Source organism: Delphinapterus leucas, chromosome 4, assembly GCF_059928025.1.
Source record: "Delphinapterus leucas isolate spDelLeu-1000000601 "Yukka" chromosome 4, BTC_Dleu_Yukka2, whole genome shotgun sequence".
Classification (NCBI taxonomy): domain Eukaryota; kingdom Metazoa; phylum Chordata; class Mammalia; order Artiodactyla; family Monodontidae; genus Delphinapterus; species Delphinapterus leucas.
This window is the reverse complement of record NC_143132.1, coordinates 67,320,480-67,339,832: the sequence shown is the minus strand read 5'-3', so window position 1 is coordinate 67,339,832 and position 19,353 is coordinate 67,320,480. Positions and strand designations below refer to the sequence as shown.

At 35.5% G+C, this 19,353-nt stretch overlaps 1 protein-coding gene across 2 annotated transcripts in view; it reads left to right on the top strand.

Moving 5' to 3' along the window:
- The window catches only part of POLQ (DNA polymerase theta), a 175,222-nt gene that overhangs the window by 44,120 nt on the left and 111,749 nt on the right, over positions 1-19,353 (top strand). For both annotated transcript variants that reach the window (XM_022564544.3, XM_089909957.1), the window contains exons 13-15: positions 4,469-4,662; positions 5,544-5,668; positions 6,971-7,214. In XM_022564544.3, coding sequence (XP_022420252.2) covers positions 4,469-4,662; positions 5,544-5,668; positions 6,971-7,214 — 563 coding nt within the window. The remainder of the gene's footprint in view (positions 1-4,468; positions 4,663-5,543; positions 5,669-6,970; positions 7,215-19,353) is intronic.

Sequence of the window (19,353 nt, the reverse complement as noted above, 5' to 3'; positions counted from 1 at the left end):
TGAATTTTCTGGGTAAATCTCACTTGATCATGTTGTATAGTACTATTTACATGTTGCTAGATTTGGTTTGCTGGTATTTTGTTGAGGATTGTTGCATCTACATTCTTAAGACACATTGGTCTGTAGTTCTTTATTCTCATGATGATTTTGTGTGGTTTTGAGGTAGTGAATGAATTAGGAAGTGTTCCTCTCTCTTTTTGGAAGAAATTGTGAAGGATTGGTGTTAATTATTTAAACATTTGGTAATAGATTTCACCAGTCAAGCCATTTGGGCTTAGACATTTCTTTGGAGTACATTTTTTGATTACTAATTCAGTCTCTATTCTTGTTTTAGGTCTATTTAGATTTTCTATTTTTTCTTGAATCAGTTTTGGTAGTTGGTATGTTTCCAGGAATTTGTCCATTTTATCTAGGTTATCTAATTTGTTGGTATTCAATTGTTCATAGTATTTTTTTATGATTCTTTTTATTTCTATAAGGCAGTAGTAGTGTCCCCTCTTCCATTCCTGATTTTAGTAATTTGAGTATTCTCTCTTTTTCTTGATCAATCTAGCTAAAGGTTTCAGTATTGTTTCAAAGAACTGTTAACAATACTTAAATAAGGAAGCCTGTCTTAGCAGCTTATGTAAGCAAACAAGAACTTAAGCCTTAGTCAATGCACTTGAATCCAAGAAAGTGAAACTTGAGAACAACCAATCACAAAAAGCCAACTAGGTTCTCCCAAATAAGGCAACTGCTGAAGCTATAACCAGTCCTATAGTTGCTTTGCTTTTCTTCAGCATCTTCTCTTTAAAAACTTTGCCCCTAGCTCCTGTCATTAGAGGACTCCTAACTGCCTTTGGTTTGGCGCTGCCCAATTCTAATTGGTGCATGCTCAAATAAACTCTTGAAAATTTTAATGTGTTTCAGTTTACCTTTTAACAGAACCTATTTTGGGTAGGTTGATTCTCTCTATTATTTTTAACTCTCTGTTTCATTAATTTCTGCTCTTTATAGTTTTTTTTTTTTTCCCTTCTGGCTTTGGCTTTCCTTTGCCCTTCAATTTGCAGTGTCTTAAGGTGGAAGATTAGGATATTGATTTTAGATCTTTATTCTTTTTTAGTATAGGCATTTATAACTATAAATTTCTTTCAAAGCACTACTTTCACTGTATCCCATAAATTTTGGTATTTTATGTTTTCATTTTTTATCTTCATCTGTTTCAAGGTAGTTTTTAATTTCAATTGTGATTTCTTCTCTGACCCATTGTTATTTAGTAGCATCTTGTTTAATTTCCACATTGTGAATTTCCAAAATTTTTTAAAATTTATTTTTAATTTCATTCCATTGTTAGAAAACATATTTCACATGATTTCAATCCTTTTACATTTATTGAGGCTTGTTTTATTGCCTAGTAGATGGTCTGTCCTGGAGAATGTTCTATGTGGCCTCAAGAAGAATGTGCATTCTGCTGTTGCTGGTTGAAGTTCTACAGATGTCTGTTAGGTCTAGTTGATTTACTGTATCGTTTTCACCTTCTATTTCCTGTTGATCTTCTTAGTTCTTCTTTCCACTGTTGAAAGTGAGGGTATTTAAATCTTCAACTCTTATTTTTGAATTGTCTGTTTCTTCATTTCTGTCAAGTTTTGTTCATGTGTTTCAGAACCCTGTATGTATTTACAGTTGTTATGTTTGTTTGTTGGATGGGTCCTTTTGTCATTATAAAATATTCCACTTCTGTGAACTGTTTTTTAGAAGTCTATTTTATCTGATATTAGTCTAGTTACTCTGGCTTTGTTATAGTTGTGGTTTGCATATTTTCACTTCCTTTTACTTTTGACCTGTTTGTATTTTTGAATCTGTAATGTGTCTCTTATAGACAGCATATAGTTGGATTCTGGTTTTCTTCTTATCCAATCTGTCAATCTCTGTCTTTGATAGATTATTTAGTCCATTTGCATTTCATGTTACTATTGATGTAGCTGGATTTACATCTTCCACATTTTGTCTATTTTCTATATATCTCACGTCTTCTTTTGTTCTCTTGTACTTTTACTGATTTCTTTTGAATTAAGCAAAACTTTCTAGTATAACATTTAAATTTCTTTACTTTTTCTCTATATTTTTTGAAGTTATTTTCCCAGTAATTACTTAAGGGGTTAGCATATACAGCTTAAAATTTATACTTACTTAATCCCATTGAGATATAGAAACATTATTCTTGTATAGCTGTATTCCTATTCCTTTTTTTTTTTCTTTTTGGTGCTATTAGTGTTATACATGTTACATCTAATCTACATGTGTTACAAACCAACAATACATTGTTATAATTGTTATTTTATACAATTTTATGTCTTTATACAAGCTGAGAGTAGAAAGGAGAGCAAATGTATACGTATAAAATTTGTTATATTTACATTTTTATTTAAGATTTGTGCTTCCCTTTATTTGTTTCTATGGATTTAGTTACTCTCTCTTGTTATTTCCTACTTCAATATAGCTTTGCTCCCATCTGCCTCCTTTGGGCTGTTATTGTCAAACATTTTGCATTTTTATATGTTTTATACATACTGTTTTGTACAGCTGCTTTTTAAAGTCAGTCAAGAGAAGAAAAGAGGGGAAATATGCAATAATACTATCTTTACAAGTACCCATGCAATTACCTTTGTTGGCACTCCTTGTTTTTCTGTGTGGAATTAATATACTGTTTTGGGTCACTCTCTTTCAACCAGAAGAGCGTTTTCTTTAGTACTTGTAGGCAGATCTGCTAGCAACAAATTTTCTGTTTATCTGGGAATGTCTTTGTTATGCCTTTATTTTATAAAGTTAGTTTTCCTTTATAAGGTTTCCTTTATAAGATTCTTTGTTGACTTTTCTTTTCTTTCAGCAGTTTGAACACGTTTCACAGCATTCTGTCCTCCATTGTTTTTTTTCTTTTTTTGCGGTATGCGGGCCTCTCACTGTTGTGGCCTCTCCCGTTGCGGAGCACAGGCTCCGGACGCGCAGGCTCAGCGGCCATGGCTCACGGGCCCAGCCGCTCTGTGGCATGTGGGATCCTCCCGGACCGGGGCACGAACCCATGTCCCCTGCATCGGCAGGTGGACTCTCAACCACTGCGCCACCAGGGAAGCCCTGTCCTCCATTGTTTTTGATGAGAAGTCGGCTCTTAATTTTTTTTGGTTTCCCTTGTATATGATGCATTGTTTTTCTTTTGCTGCTTTCATGATTTTCTCTTGGTATTTTACATTTTGACTCTGATACATCAGGGTGTGGATCTTTTTGAGCTTTCCTAGTTGGAGTTCACTTTTAGTCTCTGGCATATGTAAAGTTTTCCGTTAAATTTGGAAAGGTTTTAGCCATAATTTCTTCAAATGTTCTTTCTGTTCCTTTCTGTCTTCTTCTGGTACTCTCATTATGCATATATTGGTACACTTTAATGCTTCCCACATTCTCTGAGGCTCTGTTCATTTTTTTTTCCTTTTTTCTCACCTCTCAGATTACACAATCTTGATGGATCTATCTTCATGTTTGCTGATTCTTTATTCTGCCAGCTTGCATCTACTGTTGAGCTCTATAGTTAATAGTTCATTTCAGTTGTATTTTTTAACTCTAGAATTTCCATTTGGCTCTTTTTTTTTATCATTTCTCTTTATTCATATTCCCTACTTGATGAGACATTGTCATCATACTTTCCTTTACATTATTAAGCGTGTTTTTTGTTGTTGTTGCTGTTCTTTGACCATACTTATAATGTCTCTTTGAAGTCTTTGCAGATATTTCTGACATCTGGAACCCCTCAAAGGTGTTTCTTTTGCCTGCTTTTTCCCCTGTGTTTGGGACACATGTTTCTGTTTCTTTGAATGTCTCATTGTTTTTCTTGTTGTTGTTGAATCCTGGACACTTCAGATAATAAATATATTATAGCAATTGTGAATATTGATTCCTCTTTCCCCTCCCTGTATTTTCTCAGAAGTCATACAAAATACTTAAGATTGTATTTAACATCAGAATACCGAGATTAAAAGTGTCTATGATTAAAGTCCTTGGATTCTGTAAAATCCAGCTTGTGTGCTTAGTGGTCTCTTCTTTTCTCTTGTCAGTGAGTTGTTTGTGATTAAATGAAGTTTCCATATAAGTGAGGCATTATCACATTTAGAAATTTTTCCAAATACTGAAGACTTTGTTTGTTTGTTTGTTTTTTTGGTATGCGGGCCTCTCACTGTTGTGGCCTCTCCCGTTGCGGAGCACAGGCTCCGGACGCGCAGGCTCAGCGGCCATGGCTCATGGGCGCAGCCGCTCTGCGGCATGTGGGATCTTCCCAGACCAGGGCACGAACCCGTGTCCCCTGCATCGGCAGGCGGACTCTCAACCACTGCGCCACCAGGGAAGCCCATGAAGCCTTTGTTTTTAACATGAAGTTTACGTTTACAATTTTGTCCCTTTTGTAATGCAATAGTTTTAGGTAATGAATGATGCTTCTTCCCTTTAGGTTACACCTGTGTTTGAGGATTGGACTACTATTGATTGGTATCGATTTTTCTGTTTATGGGAGAAGTTGCCAGCTTCTATGAAACGGGTGGCAGAGCTAGTGGGAGTTGAAGAAGGGTTCTTGGCTCGCTGTGTGAAAGGAAAAGTAGTAGCCAGAACTGAGAAACAGCACCGACAAATGGCCATCCATAAAAGGTAAATATCAAGGAACCTGGACTATCCAGTTTTTAACACAGTATTGGATATACAGTAGATGTCCAGTTTATTGTAATCACTTTCATTGTCATTAAAATAAAAGTTTTGGCTGAATATAGTAAAAATTTTCAACTTCTTGTATTTACTGAATGTATTGATATTTTAGTTTCTTCTTTGTAGCTTATAAGAAACCACTATATATCAAGACTTTTTAAAGTAGAACACTTAATTACTTTCTTCCCTTAAAGAAGATATGATCAGAATTGCCAACTTAGTGTGGCTCCATTTGAGGATATGGTTTGTATCATCCTTTGAATTGATTTGTTACCAGTAGGGAAGAGCCAATTAAAAGATTCAGGTGGGGAAATTGTACAGGCTTTAGCTCCTTTGAAATATAATAAAATTATTTTTCTTAAAGCATTAGTCTCATATTATTTACATCATAGTCAAGTGTAAATTTTGTAAGGATTATATACTTGGCTTATTTGTGGCACAGTTGCCTTTCACATCAAAACTTCTTTATAACCAAATTTTGATTGAAATATGATTAGGTGATATAATTGTGTATCAAGTGTTCTTTAAAATTTTTGTGCCATCATATTTCTTGAACCAAGTCTCATTTCTTAAAATTAGTTAGCATTATTGAAATATGAACAAAATCTTTTTGTTATACAGATATTAGTTTTTTACTATAGTACTAACGTATGTTAGAATTTACAAACATTGAGCTCTTTGTCCACTAATCCTATATCCTATTAGGAATCTTATCCCTTTCTCACCCTCTTACCTTTTTTGGTTCTTTCTTGTTTCTCAACATACATTGTACTTTCATAGTAGACATAAGTGACCTCTTACCATACTTTTGGTAATTTACTTTCCAGGTTTTTTACCAGTCTTGTGCTATTAGATTTAATCAGTGAAGTTCCCTTAAAGGAAATTAATCAGAAATATGGATGCAGTCGTGGACAGATTCAATCGTTACAACAGTCAGCTGCTGTTTATGCAGGTCAGTTAAACAAGTGTTCCCACATTTATTTAAGACTCTGTGGTTTGAGGTCAAGTTAAGATTACTTTTTTTCAAATTCCATTTTACTGTAGGTTTCTCTAAAAGTGAGGGGATCATGTTAAGCCATAATTTTGTATAGTTCCTGTCATCATCAGAACACCCAAAACTATGACTCCTGTGGGCTCAGTTACCCTGCTACAGAAGACTGGCAGCTGGTTGAGTGTCTGGATCTTGGTCCCCTTCCATTCCCTAGCAACCTGCTGACCATCGCTCTTCTTTCTGTTTTTCTGTCTTTTTTTTTTGGCGGGGGGAGCGTATTGTAAGAAGAAACAGACACAGTTCTCACTGGTCTTTATTTTCTCATCAAGTTATTGATTAATACTTGTTACTGTGGAAGATGGCAAGTGGAGAGGGATTTCTAGACTTCTGTCTCATTGTTTTAAATATCTGTTCTCTAAGGAAATACTGGTCTTTCTTAATAAAATTAAACTCTTATCTTCTAAGCTAGGCAAACAAGGGAAGTTCTAGGTCTGGTTTTACCAAGAAATCCTTAAGCCCTTAGGAGGGAAATCCTGGGCTGCTGGAGAGTGTGTTTACATGTGTAAGAAGTTTCATTGTGAAATTGTGTGCATGAGAGATTACTGAGGGAAAGATGCCAGGAGAGGGTAGTAAGAAGGGAGAGACTTACCCTTCAACTCACTGGCATCAAAGATCTCAGATTACCTCTAGGGTTAATGTTCTTGTAGGGAAGTGATTTTCTTAATGACTTGACACTTGGCTACTCTGGCCTCTTTATTTCAAGAGGGTATAGCTATCAAGCTGGGCAACCTTTTTTTTTTTTTTTATGAAATTATCAATGGGACTTTCACTCTTTGTAAATAATCCTCTCAGCACTTGACAATTTAAATTAGCTCTCTTGTTTTCCTCTAGGTGAAAAGAGTTCTTTACCTGTTTTAAGAGTTCTTTCTTCCTTAAAGAAAGTAAGGAAAAAATTGAGAGAGAGAGAGAGAGAGGGGAACTAGCGAGGGCTTTTTGTTTGTTTTGTGTTTATGTGCTCTGCCTCAATTTTTTCAAATGCAAGTTCATGATTAAGAAAAAATGAGATGATATTTAGTGTGGCTAGCCAATTAGCTAGGCCCTTAAAGATGTCTGCTCTCCTATTATTTTATACCTTGGGCCTGTTAAACTTTATAATTCTGCAGAAAAAACAACAACAACAGTGAAACAAAAATACATCTCAAGAAACGGAGAATTGGTCTAGAAAGAATTTTTAATTCAATAAATATTATATGAATATTCTAGGGATGATTACAGTGTTTTCCAACCGCCTGGGCTGGCACAACATGGAACTACTACTGTCCCAGTTTCAGAAGCGTCTTACATTTGGCATCCAGAGGGAGCTGTGTGACCTGGTCCGGGTATCCTTACTTAATGCACAGAGAGCCAGATTCCTCTATGCTTCTGGCTTTCTTACTGTGGCCGATCTTGCCAGAGCAGATGTTGCTGACGTGGAAAGTGTTCTGAAAAATGCTGTGCCTTTTAAAAGGTAAGAAAAATCCCCTTGTCTACATATGTTATTAAATGAAAACAGGTCAATTTGTAAATAATAGATAATATATTAAAATATTTTTCCCTTAGATAATATCGTGCCATATTTGGTATAAGTGGAAGAAAATGTGGCTCCTTTTCCCCTTTGAGGATTACTTTTTTCTTTTTTTGTATGTTTAAAATATATTTTATGACTTTAAAGACACTTCTAAATGTATCATAACTCTCTCCTAGAAAGTTTGAGTAAAGTTAAGTTACCAATGTTTCTGCCTTGATGGATTTTAGTTCTCAGTATATATCCAGGACTCATCTTAGATTTTCTTCAGGCAAGAAAACTTTAAAATATACTCTTCTTGAATATTCTTTGGAATACTAGTCCCTCAAAAACAGTTTATGAGAAGAGGACTTCTTGATATGTGTGTGTGTGTGTGTGTGTGTGTGTGTGTGTGTGTGTAACCAATTCATTGAATGGGCTGGACTCAGCATATTATCAAGGAATAGCTTAATTATTTTCTCAACCACTATTCTTTGAACTCACTGTTATATGGAATCTTAGCCAGATTCTATAGCTGTTTAGGCAGTTTCAAGTATTAACAGTTTTATTTTCAGGTTTTAAAAATTTGTCCTAAATTAGAACATTAATCTCATTTCCAGTTCAGTGCTTCTTTCCTCTTTGGTTTGACACATGCTCTGAAACTTGAAACATGTGTGAAGGGATGGGAGCATAGTCAAAGAAAGGGCCTCACTGTGCAGTGCCACCTCACATCATGGGCTCTACTCCGTGTACTTCGGCAGCAACGGCAGGTGTGATTCCTACTAGTGGGCCTTAGTACAGCATGCACTACAGCCAGCATAGCTATAGCTGTATAGCTACCTCTACCTAGATTTTGAAGGATTAAATTTCTTGGAGTCTTAAGCATATGCAACCCAAGCAGAGAATGTGGAGCTGTGGGGGCAGGGTCATCCCCTGTGACCCCAGATTGGCAGATCCATTGGTGGGAGATTTTGTCACTTTGGAGTGTGCCTCTGACTGAAACCTACATAGAGTATGCTTTAAAACCTACTTGTAAAGGTGTTGATCTCCTCTGGAGCCTGTGATTTTCACAGAATCTTTGGATATATTCATAGTTGCTTAGAAATATGTAATTAAAGACCTGAGGTGAAAAAATTCAGATGTGGGAGTATCTCTGTGGTAACAGCATACCACATATCATACTTAACCCTTCCAGGGAGTCATCTGAAGTCAGTACACATTTTAAAAAATTTAATTGGAAAAAATTTGTAAACATATTTTGGAATCTCTTCTGTGTGATTCTAAGGCCATTATTGCCATGACTGTGATTCTTCTGAAAGCCCAGAACCTTCACTGATCAAAATTAATGAAACATAGTAATATGAGAAATCAACATTATCTGCCTCCTCATGTGACATACTGAGAAAGACACAGCATTACTCCTGGAATATTTTTATCAAAAATGTCTAATGTAAATTTAACTGTAGAGAAACATCAGACAAACCTAAATTGAGAGACATTCTACAAAATAATTGGCCAGTACTTTTCAAAAATATCAAGGTCGCGGAAACAAAGACTGATGAGCTGATTCCAATTAAAGCAAGCTAAAGAGACGTGACAACTAAATGTACCACCTTACTCTAGATTGGATTAGAAAAAGGACATACTTGGAACAATTGGTAAATTTTGAGTAAGGTGTGTAGATTAGATACAGTATTGTATTAATGTTAATTTTCTGAATAGAAACTGATGTATTTGGAGACTGGCCACCCTTTCAGTGCCCGGTACGTAAAAGCCAGAAAACCCATCCAACATTCAGATTGTCTCAAATAGCTTGCCATTACCAACAATCTGTAATGAATTACCTTGTGCATATGTATTTTCATATTGTTGGTGATGTTTCTTCAGAGTAAATTCCTAGACATGAGATTTCAGAAGGTAAGTGCATATATATAGATTTATTAGATTCCAGATTGCTCTGCAGAAGGGTCTAGCCAAGTTGCACTCTCACTAGCCTATTACCCCTCAGCTCACCAGTAGAATCCATTGTTAGATGTTGTTAAAAAACAAAATTCAGCTGAGTAAATTTGAAGATCCAACTAGCTTTATTAGGTGATTCATGAATTGCAGCATCCAATCTAGGAACTAGAAGGGGTTTTACTAAAAGATGGAAGGTTTTTATAGGAAGAAGGATAGGGCAAAGGAGCTATTAGCAAAATAAAAGAAAGGATTATTTTTATACCAGGGCAGCTTTTTGGGGGTAAAAGGGAATGGCAAGGGGGTTTTATCATGCAGATTGTATCTTGGGGGTGGGTGGGGGTGCGGGGGGGGGGGGGTGGGGAGGGAGGATGGACAGATTACCTCTTGGTGCTGACCAGGAAATTCTAGACCGGTTGATTAAGATTACATTTCTGGTGAAGGTCAAAACTGCAGTTAGGTTAGGTATTAAATCTAGGTTTGGTATCATGGGCTTTAGCCATTTGGGGCCTGTGGCTTTTCTCTTTAACAATTCCTTCCTTTTCATCATACTCTCAGCCTGAGAGATGTGATCAAAATTTAAGGCATTAGCTTCGCTCTCAACTACTGCTCTGCAGCTTTGTTGATCTTTGTTGTGCTATCCATAGGTCATGACGTCTTTGATGAACTCCTGTGATGTTCACAGGCCATGACTTCAGGTTTGTTACTGAGTCCAAGCTTGTTCTGCTGCACAACAGACCAATAAATCAGGAGACGAGGTGTTGAGGCAAGGAATAGCAACTTTATTTGGAAAGCTGGGCATCCGAGAAGATGGCAGACTAGAGTCCTAGAGTACCATCTTATCTGGGTCTGGATGCTAGTTTCTTTTATAGAACAGAGAGGGGGAGGAGGTGAGGAAGTAAAGTAAAAAGGCTCTAAGTCTTGCAAAATATCTTCTGGTTTGGCCAGCGTCTGGGAGGGGATGTGTTAATATCTTCTTTCTTGCAGCCATTCATGGGTGGGCAGGGGCAGGGTGTTTCCCTGTGAGCTGAATGAAGGCACTTTGGTTTAACATTGAGGCAGAGGGGCAGGGTTCCCCAAGGGAGGCCACTATGTATGCTTATAGCTATAAAGAGCATCCTTTTAGTGATTATAGTCACAAAAGCAACAGGAAGCAAAGGTTAAAGTAAACAGATCCAACATGGAGTCAGATTTTGTTCTTCCCTGTTACAGGTTCACAATTTTTAAGGTGGCTGTTCTCCTCGTTTCTTTTCTGATGTTCCACTCAGGGAGATCACTTCTCTGCTGGTCACTGGCTGTGAACATGCATTTAAAACTTTTGAGAGGATCCAATGCGCTGATATTTATGACAGCTATAAATAGGATAACTCCCAGTATTTGGAGTGTGCTTCAGAGCCATAGTCCCCAAGACCCAAACCAGTCAAAGACACTGTTGAAGGAGTCACCCTTTTAAGCCAAGTGGCTTACTCAGTGATCTTACATAATTAAGTTTCAACTTCACCAGAAGTGTCAATCCAGGTACAACAGATGGTATATGTCATAGCACAGACACTTCCCTGCTCAGCTAAAAGATTATCAAGGGCTATCTTATTATCAAGAGCAACTATGGCCAGAGAGTCTAAGTATTTTTGTTGGGCAGTTAGTGCCCTAGCAATGGAATCTGCAATGTTCTCTAAGAGTTGAGGAAAGGTTCCTGATTATATTCTTCTTTGTTTTAACTGCTAATCAGGGAAGTAGGCCCTGCCAAAGGAAGCAGTTCTTGAATCATGAATCCTCCTGTTAGACCTTTTCTAGAACAGTTAGGGGCACAGTTAGATAACCTAAGACGCCTAGTACAGTTGTGTGCCAGCCATATGGGCATTCATATGGGCCCAAGGAGAATGATAACCACCACAGACAAAGACAAGACCTGTCGGGCTGCAAACCATTCCTGTTAAGGAATACTGGTAAAAGATTTATTCACAGGGACTGCTGCATTTACCTTTTCAAGCCAGGAGTCAGCCAGGTTTTTAGTGCATGTGGAAAGAGAATCTCCCATCCTAAAATAGAGTTATCCTAAATACTGAAGGTTATCCCTTCTTAGTAATGGCCTAGGAGATACAGATGAGGGTGTTATCTTTCCAGGCCAATGCCAGAGTGAAATTAAGAAAGAAAAGGAGAAAGGGTTTCATGTTTAACTAAAGCAAGAAGACTTGAATCTGGTGTCTTGGGTGAAAGCAGTAGACATCAATATCAGTGACTTTTCTTACTCATCATTTTGATTCAGGGGTCTCCAGTGTTGTGTAGGACCAGATGTCAGGTGGTCCTCCTTAGCTGTGAGACCTGTACCCAAGGCTCAATACTTTCTATAATTTTGCATCAGTGTCAGTGGTCAGGAGCACTTGGTAAGCTCCCTTCTGACAGGGCTCAAAGGCTGCCTTTGTTCTTAGCGATGTCAAATCAGAAGGGTGGGAGAAAATTGGAAATATTAGTTTGGTGAGTTGTAGCCAGATATTTAAGGACACTAGAAGAGTTCAGGATCCAGTCCAGTTTACAGGTATGTAATAAAACTTCAAAGACAATTAACAGGACTAGAATCTAATAATATCTACAAAGGTGCAAAGATAATTTTTCTCTCTTTAATTACCCCTATGTTTTTTTTAACCAAAGATAATCATAGTAAAACTAATTTGTTTGCATTAAACTTGGCCTGATTATTTATATAAGTACAGCAAGAATAATGATTGACCATATAAGTCCTTTTTTAAGACTGCTTTGCTGAAACCTTGTAAGCAAGGTACCAGGTCGATTTTTTTTGAAGCAGTTCTTTGAAGCTATCTGGTCATATCTGAGTCTGTGCACACCTTTCTCAAATATGACATTCCAGTCAAAGCCTTGGTAATATAGCCAGTGTTTCTAATTGTATCCTGTTACAAGGAGAACAGATTGTTATTGAACTTATGCAAGCAAATAAATTGTTAAGAGAGTGAGAATATTCACTGAGAGTTCCTGAATTCTGGAGGGATCAGGTGGGGAGAAGAAGTTTCATCTTTGTTCACAAAGGTATACTTTACCAAATTGTTGTTAAGTCATAGATAGCTTAAGAAAAGGTCTTCTTAAATCTGGAAAAACAAAAACATTAGAGTATCCTCCTCAGGTCATGTAGTCCTATGTAATTAATACTTTTTCTGCTTGAATACAGTTTTTCAAGGGCCCAGAGGGAGGAAGCCTAAGGCCTTCAGGGACACAAATAGTTGTTCTTACATATACTGTGGTGGGTGAAGGAATGGGAAAACAGAAAAATGAGATTTGTCAGGGAGCCAGGAAGAACCATGAGGCCATCTTGGTTTTCCCACAGCTCCAACTGTTTGTTTAATTTACAGCCATTGTTTACCCATCTTAGTTTCTCTGATTCAGGAGCAGACTGTCGTCTGTTATAAGGACATCAGGTCTGGCAGTAAGCGGGTCATTTTTGGAGAAGTAGAACGAATCTCATCAACACTTGCCACAATCTTTATATAGATTCTGTTGCCTTTACATGAAAGTCAGCTAGGTCATTTCCCTGTTACTCAGGTTCAATAATTTTAGTGTGAGCCTCAATTTTGATGCGTAATTTCAGAAAGTAAGTGAATAGCAGTAAAAGGATTGTTTACTTGTTACCCATTTCTGATTGGGGTCCCAGAGGATGTCATACACCATTTTAAGATAATGACTAGAATTATAAATTAGGATTGTACCAGGATATATCAAGTTTCTAGGAATTTCACACAATTTCTAGAACACTTATACACCTAATCAAGTACGACATAAAGAAGGCTTAATGTTACTTCTTGTTTGGTAATGCTTCTCATGTAATTTAACATATCAAATAAGCCTAACATCTTTTGAAATGTTCCAGGGGCCTCTGAAAAATTTCAAAGTTAGTTTGTGGTCAAAAGACATCATTCAGAATTTGATTTGGGGAAGTTTGTCAAAGATATCAAATGGTTTGGACACTTGACTAAATAGGATCACAGGTCCATATGAAACAATACTCGGTTGTCTGTTTAGCAGATGAAGGAAAATTAAGTTCTAGTTTTATATAAGTACACTATTGATATTAAAACTTAATTTTTAAAATGCTTATAATAAGTCAGTTTTAGCCAGCTTGATTACACAAGGTAAAATCTTTTCTCTCTTCAGTGAAGAGAGAAAAGATTTTTGTATGCCTTTAGTTTACCCTTTATAACCAGAAGCTCTAGTTCAGACAAAATTACTCTCATTTCCCTTAACAAAATGCATCTTCATTCCTCATGCCTTTTCTTTTCGTTGTTTTTTAAAAAATTAATTAATTAATTTTTTTTGGCTGCGTTGGGTCTTCATTGCTGAACGCGGGCTTTCTCTAGTTGCGGTGTGCAGGCTTCTCATTGCGGTGGCTTCTCTTGTTGCGGAGCACGGGCTCTAGGCCTGCGGGCTTCAGTAGTTGTGGCTCATGGGCTCTTGAGCACAGGCTCAGTAGTTATGGCACATGGGCTTAATTGCTCTGTGGCATGTGGGATCTTCCTGGACCAGGGCTCGAACCTGTGTCCCCTGCATTAGCAGGCAGATTCTTAACCACTGTACCACCAGGGAAGTCTCTCATGCCTTTTCTAGCCAAAAGCATATCGTGCTTTCCTTGCATATGGAGATGTTTCCTTTGTTGTTTCTTGTAGCTTTAATTACATGCATTAGAATTTTTAATCTTTTGAAAACCTTAATTTCTGGCTAAAATTTAGGAACTAAACAGTTATGGACTCTTACACTAGCATTCTGAAGCTTGGCAAAATTATAAGTACTCTTTGTAACTTCTAGGAAACTTGTGCTTTCTCATAGAAACTTTCTTAGCATGGCACTGTTGACTGGAAAAAAAAAAAAAAGCACAATGTGAGAGTTGTGAGTTAAGTTTTATTTGGGGCAAAATGAGAACTATACCCCAGGAGACAGCATTTCAGGTAGCTCTGAGAAGCCGCTCCAAAGAGGTAGCAGGGAGGGTCAGTGTTATATGACTTTAGTGAAGGAGGTACGAGCAGCCAAGCACACATTTTGGCAGAGGCTTGCTGCTAGTCACGAGGAGCAGGTGTCACTGTTAATGATTTTAGTGCTTTTCTAGATATGAGGAATGTAAGAATTGGGCTCATAAAAATCTCCTGAAAATATCTATCTGAAGACCTTTTCTGCCAGTTTCTCCCAGAGCATGAAGTGCCTCATTCCTGATCTCCACCCTGAACTCCTTTCAGGGGGTGTTGAAGGTCAGCAGCTGCAGCAGCTCATGATTTAATCCTTGTGGAGGTAGATGGCAAGTGCCAATAGTTGGCAGCACCAAACATGCTTACTAATAATCCCAAATTTTATCTTTAGTTTTTAAACAATAGAAAGCCAAAAGTAGATAAAGCTATCTTCAGTAATTAATCTTTCACCGATTTTATCTTATTTGGAATGATCTAAATGTTCAATAAATTTCCATTACTTAACCTAAGCTTAGCAAAACTTTAGGGTTTCAGGCTAAAGATTTGGAAAAGTTATTTCAAAAGTTCACCTAGAAAATCTTTTTATTCTACTTTTATTTATTTAATTTACTTGCGCTAAACAATTATATTTAGGTTACTAATGAAAATTTCATCATACCAAGTTATTTTTCTTGCTGACAAATTTGTTAGCTTAGGTAGAATAAAAATATTATAATTAATGCTGACAACTATTAAGACATGTCTGTTTTAATTAAAGCAACAAACTTAAACTAGCTTTTACTTCCTAAAGATTATCTTGGATAACTTGATCTTGAAAAGCATTTGAGTTAGCTATATTCCTTAGAACTTTGGAGTAGCCAATCCTTACAAGCTTGTCTTTAAACCAAAAAAAAAAAAAAAAAATACAGCTCTTATTGTAGATCAACTATATTTCAAAAAAAAAAGGTTACACTTCTGATGAAGGTTTAAATTGTATTTAGGTTATGTATTAAATCTAGGCTTGGTATCATGGGCTTTAGCACAAGTGATGCCATTTGGAGCCTCTGGTTTTTCTCTTTGACAAAAAGGTTTTCATTTTTACTAGTCGGATAGATGAGAAGTTGTATCTCAGTATGGTTTTAATGTACATTTCTCTAAATGTGCGTGATGGTGAATATTTTTTCTTATTTTCAGGATTATTTAAAGAAATACATCTTCTTGAATTATCTGGTTATGTCTTTTCCTTATGTTTCTACTAGGTTTTGGTTTTTACCCTCTCCTTTTTAAAGAGTCTTAGAATCTTTTCTTTTTAAAACTGATTAGGGTTCTTAGCCATTTGTTTCACATGTATATTTCATATATTTTTCTCAAAAACTTATCAATTGTCTTTTGACTTTATTGCATTGTTTTCACCATGCAGAATTTTTATTTTTCTTTTCATTTATTTTTTAGCAATCTTTTTTTTTTTTTGCTTCTAAATTGTCATAGTTAGAAAGGTTTTTCATATATTGAGATTAAAGAGGAATTCACACGTTTTCTTCTAGTATTTGTAAGTTTGCATTTGGATTCCTGATGCATTTAGAATTTAATTTTGTGTATGGTGTTAAGTCTGGATCCAATTTAATTTCTCAATGGTTCCCATTTATAAAAACGTTTATCTTTGTCCCAGTGATTTGAGATGCCACCATCATATATTAAATATCCATATGTAATTAAGTCTATTTCTGGACTTTCTATTCTATTTGCTATTCTTTCTGTCAGTTAATGAGCCAGTACCATGCTTTTAATTATAAGGGCTTTATAGTGTGTTTTAATGTCTGGTAGAGTAAATTCTACCTTATGGTTTTTCAGTATTTTCTTGGCTATTCTTGCATGTTTGCCCATATGAAACTTAAAGTGCTTTTTGATATTGTATTAGAATTCGATTGAAATTTAATAGAACTGAAATCTTTATAATGTTGAGTGAACCTACCCAAGGATAGGTAATATCTTTGCATTGGATCTAGTCTTTTTGATTTTTCAGGAGTTTTAAAATATTTTCCTCATACAGGTTTTCAGGAGTTTTAGTTTTCCTCATACAAGTTTTGTACATTTCTTGTTAAATTTATTCCTGTTTAATCATTATCCTGTTTTTAATTAGTGGCTCTCTTCTATGTCTTCTACATGGTTATTATTTGAATATGTAAAGGCTATTGAGTTTTATATTTTTTTATCGTGCTATTTTCTGAATACTTTTGTTTAAATTACTTTTATCATTGATTCTCAAGGATTTTCCAGGTATATTGTCATATCATTTGTGAATAGAGTTATTTTACTTTTTCCCTAACAATTCTTGTGCATCTAACTGATTTATTTGGTCTAATTGAATTAGCTAATAGCTCTAATAGGTAGTGGTAGTAGACAGTAGTAATAGAGATAGTGGACATTTTTGCTTTGTTTGTGATCCTAGTGGAAATGCCTCTGCTACTCTAGTAAGATACTGACTTCAGGACTGTGGTGTGTGTGTGTGTGTGTAATCATTTTAAGAAAATGTCCATTAATTGCAATTTTCTCATATATTTTTTTATCAGGAATGGGTATTAAATTTTGTTAAAGGCTTTTTCAGTATCTGTGGAGATAGTCATAGGTTTCTCCCCCTTTATATCTCTTAGCATGTTATATTAATAGATTTCCTACTATTGAATCAGTTTTATGTTCCAGAATAAATTTCACTTGGTCGTGTTATATTATTTTTTTACATGATGTTGGATTCTATCTGCTAATATTTAATATAGTATACTTTTGCATTGTTATCCATAAATAATATTAGTCTACAGTTTTTGTATGTGTGTTTTGCACTATCTTTACTCAAGTTTTGATATCAGACTTTCTTCATGAAAAACAAAAAGGAAGATTTTCCCTTATTTTCAGTACTTTGGGACTGGTTAAAGGTTTGATATGATTACCCTATGAAACAGTCTTGGATGGTGCCTTTTTATGGGGTTAATTCTCTGATCACCTTCTCTATTTTATTTTTTCAGAACTTAATCTCTTTAAGCTTTCTATGTCTAGTGGGGTCAATTTTGGTAGCCTTTCTTTCCCAACGAAATTATCTATTTCATCTGGATTTTCAAATATATTTTCATAGCGATCTGTAAATTAGTCTGTTAGGAATTTTAAATATTTCTTCTATTTCATTGGCTATGCCTCTTTTTTGATTTATTATTTTGTAAATTTCTGCTTTCTGTTTTCTTCTTGATCAGATTAACTAGTGGTCTATTTTGTAAATTTTAAAAAATCAAGTATTTTGTTTTACTAGTTAGGTCTATTAAAAAAAATCTACCTCATTAAATCCTATTTTTTGAATTTTATTACTACCTACTGCTTTCTTTTGTTTTACTTTGTCATACTTTTTCTAGTTCTTTTTGTTGAACTAGGAGTTTAATTGGTTGACATTCATATTTTTATTGATAAAATACTGTGTGTTTTTATTTTAATACTATGAATTTAGTACTGTGAATTTTCCTGTGGTCTCTTATTTTAAATGTAACCATAGATTCTGATTATTTAGGGCTTTCATTATATTTTTTTAGGAATTACGGAATTTGCATGTCTTCCCTTTTTTGCCTGGGTAGAAGTTCTTTTTTGTTGTTGATGTTAATAATTTTTAGTTTATTGCATTGCAATATAAGCATGTTGTTTATAACATTTCTACTTTATGGAATTCACTGGCAATTTCTTTGTTTCCTAATATATGATCAATACAAACTAGATAGTTGTATTCTCTATTATAAAAGTAAAATGTTTGAGATATTTTCACAAAATCTACCTTTTTGATTATGTTAATTAAGTCTTATTCATTCCTATTTATTCCCTCCTGCCAGTACTTCATCTGTCTTTTAATAAGAATGGTTTATTAAAGTCTACTAATTGTTAGTACACTTCTCTCTTTGTCTCCTTGTATCTCTTACAGTGTTTGCTTCACAAATGTGGTTGCTTGTTATTTAGAGTGTAAATGTTCATAGTAAATATGACTGATTGATAGTTATCTTTGTTGTGCTTTTGGTTTTGAGCATTAAATTATACCCTTCTTGGAATATCCCTCACTGCTTTCTTCTTGTTTCCCTTTGCCTGGGAATTCCTTTGCCCATTCCTTTATTTTTAGCCTTTTTGAATTACTTTGTTTTAGATGTGCTTTTTTGTACCACATTGAGTTGTAGTTGTGTTTTGCTTTCTGAAACAAATTGAAGATCTTTTTAATAGATGATTTAATCCCATTCACATTTATCAATATGAATAACATGTTTGGTTTCAATTCTCTCAAATTATTTTATAATTATGTGTATTATGTGATATTTGCTGTTTCTTTCTCCACCCGAGGGTATTCTTTGGTATTTTATTTTTAAATTTAGAAAGGTGTATATTTTTGTTTTAATGGGTGCTTTTGTACTTTTTATTATGTGGTTTGTCAAGATTTTAATTGTATCCTGTAATTCCTACCTATTGCCGGAACAACAGTCACTGACATTGAGCTTACTTTAACTTTCTTTTTCCCCTCCCCTTTTCAAAGTGCATCCTTTCTACTTTATTTCAATATAAAACTTGCATACATTAATTTTCCACCTTTGCCTCCACCCTTGTGGGGGGGTAGGGTTGGAAGACTAATATAATCTACATTTTCAGTTATTCAGATTCTTACCATCGTTCTTATTGCTGAAGTATTCCTTCCTCTCTTGAGTGAATGAAACTTATCCTCTAGTAGCTTTAGGTTCCTTGAGGAGGGCTTATATAATATAGAATTCTTCAAGTTCTTGTGTGTTTCAGACAGATTTTCCATAACCTTAATATCTGAAGCACACCTTGGCTGGATAGAAATCCTTGGTCTATACTTTCTTTTATTGAGTTTTTTGAAAATGTTGTTTCTTTGCTTTGTATGCTGTTTTCGAGAATTCTTATGGGAGTGTGATTCTTTTGCCCTTCCAAATATGTAGGCCTTGAGAGTTCTTTTCTTTTCTTTTCTTTTAACATTTATTTGTTTATTTATTTATTTTTGGCTGTGTTGGGTCTTCGTTGCTGTGTGTGGGCTTTCTCTAGTTGTGGTGAGCAGGGGCTACTCTTCATTGGGGTGCACGGGCTTCTCATTGCAGTGGCTTCTCTTGTTGCGGAGCACAGGCTCTAGGGTGCATGGGCTTCAGTAGTTGTGGCACATGGGCTCAGTAGTTGTG